The sequence below is a fragment of the Pseudomyrmex gracilis genome, unplaced genomic scaffold (genome assembly GCF_002006095.1).
Source record: "Pseudomyrmex gracilis isolate BER0280 unplaced genomic scaffold, ASM200609v1 scaffold_13, whole genome shotgun sequence".
Taxonomy (NCBI): domain Eukaryota; kingdom Metazoa; phylum Arthropoda; class Insecta; order Hymenoptera; family Formicidae; genus Pseudomyrmex; species Pseudomyrmex gracilis.
Window position 1 is genome coordinate 89,649 of NW_018020597.1, and position 12,457 is coordinate 102,105.

The following is a 12,457-nucleotide window of genomic DNA, read 5'->3' on the forward strand; positions in this document are numbered from 1 at the left end:
TCGCGTCGTTCGGCGACGGCACCCCACCCGCGGTTCTCCGTCCGTCGTAGGAGTTGCAACTTCAGACCGCTTTGCACACAGATTGCATCGGAGGCATCCGCGGATGCAATCGTTACCCCACTGTCATGTCTCCATCCCCCGCGCACTTTTCTCTCTGTCTTTCTCGGGATGCGCGCGCGCGCGTGTGTATTCGGGTGTAACGAAAGAATATACATCCAACGCCTTCGAAACGCTTTCGGCAAAATGAAAAGTGCATCGCTCGGTGATGACGATGAGAAATTTGGTGTCTCTTGGTCTCGGCGATGTCTTCTTACTTTTGGCGTCAATATTGTAATCAGCCGCTGCGCGTCGCGCGTATTAGAGAAATAGAACTGTCAGCTTGGAACGTTAAGTTGTCGCAAGAACGAATGACTCACGCGCTAAATACGATATATACGGTGTTGAATCTTGTTTGAGTATACGTTTAATTCTGAGAACAGATAGTTTTACTAATAAAGACTGATGCGCGCGAGTGACTGGTACTCCGCGTTCGCATTTGCAACATTTAAAACAACGCGATTGCGTGTCAGAGCGACAGTAAAAACAATATCTGATCCGCAACCTTAAGTTGCAAATTGAATGTATTTCGACAAACTTATCAAAATTTTGCGGCACACAGAAGATTACATTAGCGAAACTTGTTTGGTTGTTCGAAATCTATAAAAACCATACGGTGGATCAGAATGGATTAAGATCTGACGACGGGATAAGATGCGCTTATGACGCGTTCGGTTACCGTCTATCCGCGCAAAATAACGTGATCGGATTTGGCGAGTGTAAAATGCTGTAACGCGCCGAACGAAATTTCGCTAGTAGATTCTTAGTCTGTCGAGGCGAATTTGTCTGGAGATTTACACACGCGGCTTCTCGAGATACGCACGAAACCGTGCACAACGAGAGCTACGTGTGCTTTAATACACGCAGCAAGTATAGATGAAATAATTCCGCATTACAATAAAGCTTTAAAGATCCTGTTTTACGCAAACAATTTAATTTTAATCAAAAATTTTACAATCAATCCAATTTTATATAAACACAATTACATGCGTGTGTATGTTCGTTTGTTATTATTTCAAATTGTAACGAAATAAATTTTGTGATATATAAACACGTAATAAACAGCTCCGCTACGTGGTAATATTTACCACGCACCGGATGAATCAGGCATTATCTTTTAAGCGCTCGGCTAATCTCAGGATTTTCCAGTCTGTCAAGCGAACGCTATCAAATGCTAAAATTAAGCTATGTGTTTATGTGTTGTAGAGTTTGGATAATGTTTTATTGTACTAAGTCACTACAGATGGAAGAACAGATTTTTATTGCGATTTAATTTCTCATTGATTTTCATCCCATTAATTCTCGCAAAAACTCGCAATTGGAAAAATTCTCTTCTTTTTTTTTTTTTTTATATATAAAATAAAATTTTATGAAAAAAATTATTTTATTAAAATGGTTCAAATATTACAATCGTTGGCGTAGTACGTATCGCTTAACGGAAAATTCAAAACGATCGTTAGCAAATATCGTAAATTATTGTCGGCATTGTTTGACGAGGAGAAAAAAGCGACAACGCGTGTTTGGCAAAATGGATGGATTAAGTAATATCAAATCAGGTGGCTTTTTGTTGATAAAAACTTCTCGGATAAATTGACTTGGGTTACGTAATCGTTTCATTATCTGTCGCACGATTCTTGTAGATTAGACACCACAGATACTTTATACTTACTTCGTTTCACATTGTTATCCGCTGATAAAACGGCACGATATTCGATTTATTTAGTGAGTCTCGAATTCATCCAGTTTTGGCGGATTATCACATGATAATAACGTGCTCATATTTTCAGACATGTGTCGACACCGTTTCGTATCACGTCTGTCGGGATGAAGCCTTATGTGTATCGCAAACGCGTATAGAACACACACACACACACACACACATCCGCACATACACGCAAACGTAGAAGGATGTAATCGAGAAGGACCGCAACTCGCGAAGCACCGGAAATTCGTGGATACGCTAACGAGGATCGGTAACGATACTATTATACTTATTCGTCGTATACATGGAAATTAATTCCCAGAGATTGTCTAATCCGACAACGACATTTGCAGGAATCTACGAGCACACGTACGAGTATACGTTACATATGTGTATACTCATTTCCTTTGACGGTCTCTGATTTGAGACCGCGTTTCACATTTTAACAGCGCGACAGGAATAGTTGACACATATATATATATATATATATCGGAGGAAAGCTTCTCTTGCGTTAATTACTGCTGCAGTAATAAAATCGAACAGATTTTGTTTCTGATTAGTAAAAGACAAAAAAGAAACATTTTTTTCTCAAGTTTAAAAAATGTAAAACTTGAAATTTTTATTATATACCGTGCATTATCATATTTTTACATACATTTGCGTTTGTTCGTTCATCTTATTGCTGCTTTTTTTCACGCTATTTTGTATTTCAGCCGAAAACATTTTCAAATGTAAAAATTTTATCACGACAAATCGTATGTCTTTGCGCGAACAGATATGAGAACAGGTTTTTTTTTTTTTATTAGCTCGTTAATCTGTGCATTTATCTACGTGCGCGCGACGAGATCTCGAATCTTGATTGCTTTTAAATACGAAGGCCGAATAATGAGTGTGTCGAATCAATTTCTAATCCAAATCCACGCATCTGTTGCTTCTCATCGCGTGCGGAGAAGCAACGTTCGAACGCATTGGCTCTTTTGCACTCGATTATTTGCCGTTATATATATATATTCGCAAAATACGATTATTAATAAATCCTATAATTCAATTCACGCTGAATTACGCGTTTCGGTTCGCAACTCGGTTTTTCTGTTGAGCTCGCGGGGAAATATGTTTGTGTATAAAACCTCCGTTCTCAAAAGCGCCTTTGCGAATAAATTGCTACAAACACATTCACAAAGGCTGCTTCCAAGTGTATGAAAATGCCTCGCAATCGAGGATCGTGAAAAATCGATGCACGGATATCGGCTTGATGCTGTTGGCGCATTCAAGTTCGGTCAGTCGTGGGACCTCTCGCGGACACAGGCGCGCGTGGACAGGTGTACGTGCACCTTATTTCTAGACACACCCTCGACACGTTTTCGTAGTGGGGATGCCCACGCGCAGGAGAGTGGGAAAGGTAGAGTTAGAGTTCGACGGAGGAAGAATTTGTGAAAGAGAGATAGAAAAAGTTGAGGAGGGCAGAGAGATGAGATGAGAGCGCGGAATTTGAGAGAATGGATCTTTCATGCGCGAAAAAAAGATTTATACGCGCGAGAAAGAAATGAATAGGAAAATGAGAACTGCGCGAAATGCAAAGTACACGATACGATTAACGAGTTCGTTGTGTGCGCGAGATTATAATACAATATGTGTATCTGTGATTGAAAAAAAGAGAGATAATCTCGCACGCAAGCGCATTATTATTTTAATCACGTTCTATTTATGACAAAAAGAAAGAGAGAGAGAGAGAGAGAAAGAATATCAATGTGATACATATGTTATAAAAAAAATCTAGATAAAAAGCAGAGAAAAACCGATAAGTAGGTAGTTGCTTCGTAACATCAGAATTAAAAAAGTGTAAAAAAACAAAAAAGAGATAAAACGGAGAAAGAAGCGCACATTTAGATTTTGGAAAATGTGATGTGCGAGAGAGACAAAAATAGAGGAATGTTATCGACGATATGTGTATTTAGAGACGAGAAGAAAGAAAAATAAGAAAGAGAAAGGCGGTAAAACGGCGAGAGAGGGACGACGACGACGCTCCTTATCCGGAGCGAGGAAACTTCTGAGCGGAATCAGGGGAGGATAAGAGGAGAAAACGCGAGAAGCGTGGAGGAAGACGATGGTGGTTCCGGCGGAATCGGCGAGAGGGTGAATCGGGCTGAGAGTGAGGACCAGAGGAGGCACTCGCCGCCGATGTTCGGTAGACACGACGACGGTGTCACGGTGCTAGATGGTGGTGGTGGTGCTGGTGGTGGCGGCAGCGGCGAGATACGGCGTGGTGGGGTTGATACCGACGGCGCGCTCGAGAAGGAAGGGCGTCGTAGGGGCAGCAGATCGAGCGCCGCGACGCCTGAACGCGCACAGTCGCGGCTCGAACGCCGTCCCATACGAACGTGTGCCGTTCTCGTATCAGACTCTCTCGTCCTCCTCCTCGTCGTCGTCGTCGTCGTCGGTGGCGCGAATGACATTTCACTCGGTGCTGTCCGTAGAAGCGTAACAAAAAACAAAAGAGGACGCGCGATTCGCGATTCAGATCAACTCTAGAAGAGTTTTGCACGACCGAGAACGACCGGCAAAAGACAGATCGATCGAAATTTTTAAATAGCATCTTGAAGGGCTCGAGAAACACATGTTCTCCGATGGCCAGAGACGAACAAAATCTTCACGCTTCCACCAGTGTGTTACGATTTTATCAGAGAGATGATTGACAGCGGTGATCAGACTCTGTGATCGATAAACTTGATGTATAGTGCTCGGAAATAGTGGTACGTGATATTCCGTGACAGAGACGACGACACGGGTGCGTTGATCGGACGAATGGGACGAGACCGTAGATCGCTCTATTTACTCCGAGTTTTTCTACGGACAATACACTTACCGTAATCAGTAATCGCGGACATGTGTGTGATTTTCCGCTAGTCTAGTCAGAAAAGCACGTGCGGGTTTTTAATTGTATTTAAGATTTCACGCATATATACCAAATAGCACTTAGAGAGCAAGATCGTAGCGATTGTGTAACTTGGTTTCGGTGTAGAGATAAGAAAAAAAATAAAAATAAAATAAAGATGATCACCCACGTTTAATCATTAGCGGAAGTTTAGGAATTAAGAGAAATATAATAGCACCTCCTACATTATATACATATATATATATATATATATATATACATTCAACACCGAATAGTTCACGCGCGAAAATTATATTCAACAACGTCTGTGATTTCGATCGTGAATTTTATGTAATTGTTACGCGATATTGTCGATATTTAAACGCACACAAACACACACACACACACGGTGCTTCGGATGATCCGAAAGAGACGAGAAAACATTGACATTTGATCTTAAGAGAAACGAACGTCGAAATTTTTAAATTGCATTCGACTCTCGACTCGTTTTTCGAAAAGCGCGGATGTTGACAACATGACTTTGTGAAAATTCGACAGCGATATGTTACGAATGGCGGCGACTTCCGAGGCCCAGGAGAATTATTGAGGCCCCAGAAGGGAATGGATTTTCAGAGCGCAATGGACACTTTCGTAGAGGCATGGATGGCTGCTAACACAAAAACGGATCAAGTACAGGTACATTAATTCTTTTTTTCTCCCAGAACAAAATCTTTTTTTTTTCACAGAGATTGTTTGATATTATTTGTCATTCGTGTTACGTCTCGGAAAAACAAATTCAATTTTTTATAAAATTTTGAGTAAAAACAAATATCATAATAATAATAATAATATAATATGTACATACATTAAAAATTTATAAAAGTATATAATTGTTTTAGTTTTAAAAAATAATATTGAAACTGAAGATAATTAAATAGAATGTTTTTTTTTCAGAATATACTACATAGTGTATATAGTTTTATTTGAGATTATAAATAATTAAATTATAATTTTATTTTAGATTTTGTGAAATAAAATTTATTTTAATACAAGCCTCTGGAAACATGTTTGATATGTGTGCAAAGTCATTAGTGCGACTCAAATCCGTATGTCGAAATTCATTATCTATATATATATAATCCTATATATAATTATGTACATATTTAAAAATTTAAATATTTGTCGTTAGAATATATACAAGATTGTTACCGAGATCGTTTACGTCGTGAATTAGCGTGTCTAGCGTCGTGTTTTTCGACGTTCGGTCTGTCGAACTTATAAAAATAACGCAGCGTCTATATATTCGGTGTAAGCGAGCACGAGGGGCGAGAAAAGCAACCCCTTTCTGACATTACACAGCCAATTGGCCACCCTACCGCTTCTTGCGCCCCTCTCTCTGGACGCGCTTTCAGTCCGCTTAATTCCTCGTCATCAATTTGGCACATTCTTTCGCATCTCAAAGCGCCCGGTCACTCCACGTGTAACGTGCGATTATCCCGGCATCTAAAATAAGTCAGCGAGGTTTACTCGATTTTACGTCGCAGCGCATGCTCTTAAGAAAGATTAAAGGAAAATTATATTTACAAAAAATAAAGAGTTTCCCAACCGGAGATTTCGACCGGTCTTTGTTGTCGTTAGCTGTGTGCGTTCTCGCGTCTCGATGATCAAAACGACAAAACGCAGAACGAACACTAACACACACAAAAAAAACACATACGTGCCTGCGATATCGAAAGTTAAAAATAAAAACAAAAACAAAATAAAAAAATAAAAAAACCAACTTGTGATCGCCGATTGCGATCGCATAGATGTAATCGCTTAAGACGGAAATAATTATTCATTCGAGCGCGCGGCGTTTTACGGGCGCTCGCGCGGATTTAAACAATTCCGATCCCGGGGTTGTATCAAAATTTCTCGCGAACTCGAATTCAGATCTGACACGTATACGTTTCGACGCTTCTCGCGATCTCACAATGAAAACCGAGGGCACCGAAGGGCGGGGGATAATCCTCCGGCAAAGCCGCGGTTCGCGTGTGTGTGCGCTGCGCGCTGTGCGGACGAACGCGCGTACGTTTGCACGTGTACGTATCGGGGGGTCACGGGTTCTGACCACGATACGGATGTGCCCCTGCCTTCTTCCTGTGCCACGACCATGTTCATGTTCTGGCATTCAACGGAATAAGACCGCATGTCTCCATTGACCGCTCCGATCTCTCGATCCACGGTCGCCTTTGACTGACTATATATCGAAAATATTATACCGACGAAAACAGCGACTATCGCGCGAATACGTAATTCGCAAAATACACGCTTCGCCCGAAGTATACGATAACAAATAATCAAATCTGACTGGGACTAACGTAAATGCAACGCCTTTTTTTTATCTCTGTTAATTAATAACTTAAATAAATTGAATATATATATATTCTCTATTCTTCCCGTATCTTATATTACAAGAAGAACAGACGTGTCGACTTGATATATCCTACGAGTAATGTGAAAAAATAATGATAATGGCATTGCCGTTGTGTTACGTTGTGTTACAGTAGTAAGACTCAACATGTATTATGTATTGAAAAAAACGCGCTTTTATATTTCATCGTAAACCATGTCGAAGCGAATCGTTTTTACAAATTTCACAGTTACACATTTCGCCGACGTGCACAGCAAAATCGTAACAATGTCTTAAAAGAAGAGGACACGTCCTACACAAAACAAATTGCGTGCATTCAGAGACGCATTGTCCGCACAGATGTATTTCAAAAAAGAAGTCTGAGACTGGGATTAATCCCATAATATGGATGTTATTCCGAATTACGTGAGGCTTTTAACATACGATTACTCATCTTCGTAGCTTGTTTCCGCGGAAGGACATTGAATTGAATTACAGGATACGCAAAAAAATGTAAATCCACTTTTCGTAATTCTCACCGCTCAAATTATACGTCAAAGGAACAAAACTAATACGCAGAAATAATAGCAATTACGAACGTAACAATAAACAGGACAAAATAGCGTGAAGACTGAAACAAAAAAAAAAAAAAAACAAAAAATCTTTAAACTACGTATAGAATTTTAGGTTGAACGAAATTTCCTCTGTCGCCATCGATACGTCGATCCAGCGCGAAGAGGCAAAACGAAGTTTTGAATCGAATTAATACACGTTACACAAACGTTAAGCCGCGCGCAAGCTAGTCGATGTTGAAAAAAAAAATAAATAAAAACAAAAAAATACCATTTGAAAAAAAAAGCTCGCGATCTAAAAATTTTTATGCTGCCGCGACGCGGCTCTTGCATTCTGATACTTGAAAACACGTCCTTGCAACGCTGCACGTACGGGCGCCACGTGTGTACTCGAAAGTGCGTCGGTTCGTGTAGGTGTGCGTGCACGTTTGAAGCACGCATGGTCACGGTATTTGACCACCCCAGCTCCCGGAATGATTGTAATCCATCTATCCGGCCACCGAAGCCGATATATCAAACGCAGGTAGAGCTCGCGGTCCTCTTTCCGCGCTCTTTTATGTTACCTTTTTATGCCGTGCGGTCTTTTGTTTTTCCCGTCAATATTGTGAGGAATGTCTGAAACTTTTTGACGCACGGCCGAAGTGCGAAGGTGGACTTTGGCGAGTAGTCGTTTGAAACCAAAAAGTCAAATGTACCATTTTGCAAAATTTGCAACAATTTATTGATTAATTTTACGCGAGCAAGTGAGAAGCGACGATTCGGCGCTTTGTAGGCGTGTGTAAAACTAAATAAAAAAAAAAAAAATCATCGTGTGATTTTCAAAAAATCAAAACAAATATCAGCTGATAGCGAGAAGCCGTGCCACGTCACTCGCTGGGTTACTTCGCTCTTCCCATTGCTAAGAGATTGCACGAGGTAAGCCCCATTTTTTCTTTGCAACTGAAATTCATATTTTATCCACGCCTACGGAATCCGGATGGTCGCTTCCCACGTGCTCATTTACTTCACATTTAATTAATTAAACAACTTAATATTACGAATTTTTTTTAAATGGTACATGACATTTCTGATATAATCCAAATATATAATTCATAATTTACTTTTGCACTTTACTAGTTGTGTCACAAAGTTGAAACTTCCTGTATAAAGTAAACTTTAAAACTTTAACAGAGATAGAGAAAGAGAGAGAGAGAGAGATTTCCTCCTTTTACTTAAAAAAAAAAAAAAAAAAAATTGTACGCGCGTAGTGTGTTTTTTCAAAATATTTCGTTTCCCACTACGTAAACTTGCACGACGCGTTCGCAAATCGAAATAACTCTCTTTCCGATCGAATATTGGAGAATATTAAAGCAAGTTCACACACATATTGCCAATTGAATTGTAAATTTGTAGTATCCTCGCGGCTTTCTCCAAGTCCAAATCCACCGAAATCGGTGATCATTGCCCGGCGACAAGATTGTATCTGTGGCTTTCTAATCTTTCGCTCTTACCATGTTTTGCACTTAAGAACGGCGGATATCTGACGTTACGGTCGGCGACAATTTACGTAACGCGATCGCGAATGCATCAATCTGCGGATTATCTCTGTCACAAAGAGGTAACCAATTATCGCACGGTTGTATCGCGGCGCGGTTTGATATTTTGATAAGAGCGATTAGAATGTCGCAGATTAATGTGGCCCACATTTAATTCCGTTTCGCGCGATGATCGTCGAAAGATAGCGAAATTATCGAGCGCAATGAAAACAGATAACTGATCTCGTTTTGATTTTGGTTAAATAGATTTGTGAATTGTTATTAATACACACAACGCTGTAAATACGTTGTTATCTGTGCGGTCACAATCCGAGAAGACATTGTAAGAATTTCGTAAGAAAAAAAAAAAAAAAAATTAAAAATCGCATCGACCGTTTTCGAAAAGTACAGCTGTAAAAGCGCGAAACAAATCGAACTGGCGCGCGGAGCGCCAGTTTTTCCTGACGTGGCGCGTGGGGTTAACGCGGCATTCGAAGAATTAATAAAGACGAGAGCGAGAGACGAGCGCTTCGGTAATTTACGCGCGTCAAACTCCGCCGCAGAAACCACGACGGCGAGATGAGCGAGAGAGAGTAGGATCTATTCGTGCGAAGGGGTCGCGGATTTTTTTGATGAGTAGAATTAACTCTCGCAAAGAGGAACGACGTTGCGCGGACTCTGGCAGCTGACGTAAGATATATATACTCCGAAAAGGACCACGCGTTCAATTGGCCGAACATTAAAAGACCCCGTCATCGCGATTCGGGGCCTTACGTAAGCTCGTTGTGCGAGACAGCGTTAGCTTGATCCGCAGTTTAACTTGTGCGGAATTTCAAACAACGCCTCAACGTCCCTGAGGGAATACGGAGAGGATCCTGCCGCTTGGTCAACGATTAAGGTTATCGCGTTAACGGGAAACATACACTAGCAGGAAACGCCGCTGCGTATCTCCGTTACACCCGGTAGATAAACTGATCCGTCGATAAACGGCCCGAGCCCGGCGTGCGCGTCGCACCGCTGGTTAATTATTTACCATTCCATTTTTACTGTCTCCCCACGGTCCACGCGATTTCAGACACGACACGGTGAAACACGTTCATGCGAATTTGCACGAATCGCTCGTTCGAGAGATCGGACGAGCAGAAACTTCGCCCGTCTCTCTCGCAGCGCGAGATAAAGATAACGTCGACAACGCGCATCGCGGTAGTGATGGCTGTAAAAAATATACAATAAACTGTGTTTTAAATTATTTTGACAATACTTTATCAATTGTTTGTATTGAGATTGGCAATTCGAAAGTGCAGAAATTATTAGCAGCATCGGAAAAATCACACGTGCGCTTACATTAGAATAATATTTTTACGCGTTTTATTTCTTAGCTTCTTTTTTATCGATTAAACATTTCAGTCGCTCGCACAACATCCAGTTAAAAAAACTTGACGATGACACATCTAACGTTATCGTTCGAAAATTAATTAAAACAAACATCCGCGAGTTGCAAATGTACGAGGTCGTCAATTTTCATTCGCTCGATAATCGCGCGAGCGAATATTTCGCGAATACAACGTTCTCGGGAGAGAGAAACTTCTGGATCTCGCGGTCTATACGGAGGCAGCATCTTCGGATTCGGTCGGAAAGGCCAAGCGCGCATTTTCATGCGCGCGAAGCGGCGAGAGCCGGATCGATGAACGAACCGAAATTCCTGATTTTACGACAAGAGCGTCGTAACCCCTCGCACGTCACAGCGGAGTTACCGCGATATCACTTGGGGCGTTAGCCGGATAAGCCGCTAACCCCATCCACCTGTTGCCCCTTCTTACACGCTCCCGCTTTCGGCCCTGCCGGCGTTCATCTTCATTCCTCGCGTGGAAACGAGCCGAGGGGACTCTCGTCGTCCTCGTCCAATTCAGGCGGACCCTCGGGGCCCCCGTCACTGCGCTCGTCTCTCTTCCGTCACCGACGGCTGTGGCCCGCCTTTTCGTCCGTCTCTTTCTCGCTTATCTTCGCCACCTTCGGACATCCCGTTCTTCCTCTTTCGCTGCCTCTTCTCCTTTCCTCCTCTTTCATCTTCTTCTCGCTCCCGTTCCAGACCCGGGTCTTCAGCGGTCTGACGTGTTTTTTGCGAGTGCATACCTCGAAGCAGCTCCCGAAACAGTAGCCGGTACCCCCGGTACAGTCCAGGCAAGTGAAAAAATCGCCGACCGATCCTTCGATCGTTAGATCGGCAAAGCGCGTCGCGTACAGATTATTAAAAACCGGTCGTTTCTCTTTTAACTTAGACTCACGTACAAAGATTTATACAGAAAAAGTATATTCGAAAACATATATTTCCCGACGCAATTAAAAGAAAAAGCTGTGAGTTCAGGATCCAGTTACTCATGAAGGAGATAATTTAAATACAAAATAACGAATGCGCTACGCAATCTGTTTGGATAAGAATTAAGATTGTTATCTCGCGCACACAAGAGACAATTACTATAATCCTGGTCATTGTCGGTATATATTATTCAAGGCTGCCCGCTATAGCGCGCGAGCGAACGCGAGTGTACACCAGCTGATAAAATTCTGTAATTTCGTAATTAAATAACGAGGTTAAATTATTCGCGAAAAAACGCTGATTGCGAGCGAACACGAACGCGGCAGGAAGCCGCGAAGGATCACGAAGGGTTAAACGGCCGCCGCCTCGCATCTCGGCTCGTTTTCTTTCGCTTACGCTCGTGTATATATATATTCCACGGAGGCGTCATCGACGATCCGATCCAGTTTCCAGACGACGAAAACCATCGCGCCGCGGTGCATTTCGCACATCGGCAGCCGGCGGCGGCGGCGGTGGCGGCGGCGGCGGCGGAATCAGCAGCGACGGTGGTGTAGGATTGTCGCATTCTGGGCCCAGTTGACCCCAGTTGACACCGTGGACGGCTTAGCCGTTAGTGTTAAGTTCAGTTCACTCATACATAAATCTAAGTCCGCGCTTATGCCTTAGCCTGGCCGCTGCGGGGAATTGAGCACGTGCTCAGATTTCATCGGCGACGACGCTTAGATCATCCGGCTCGTTCGGGCCAGACCGAAACGTCGCAGATTCGACCGCGTTTAGGCGACGCTCCCACCCGTGAATTGACGCCGAAGGCTTTTTTAATCGCTACATTACTGTGCCAATAGCGCGTACTTAATTTGCGCTTGATTTCGAAAAAAAACGAATTGTTGTCGACGATTACTTCTCTCGTGAATATTATATGCAAAAATTACTGTTATAAAAAAACAAAAGAGAGAGAGAGAGGGAGAAAAGGTTGAAAGGATTGTTTGCTACAC

The 12,457-nt window shown here is 42.2% G+C and overlaps 1 protein-coding gene across 1 annotated transcript in view; it reads left to right on the forward strand.

The window, feature by feature from the left end:
- Positions 1 to 4,145: 4,145 nt before the first annotated feature.
- LOC109863830 overlaps positions 4,146 to 12,457 on the forward strand; it is a 44,164-nt gene continuing 35,852 nt past the window's right edge. Inside the window, exon 1 of the mRNA XM_020444428.1 lies at positions 4,146 to 5,366. Coding sequence (XP_020300017.1) covers positions 5,292 to 5,366 — 75 coding nt within the window. The 5' untranslated portion in view covers positions 4,146 to 5,291. The remainder of the gene's footprint in view (positions 5,367 to 12,457) is intronic.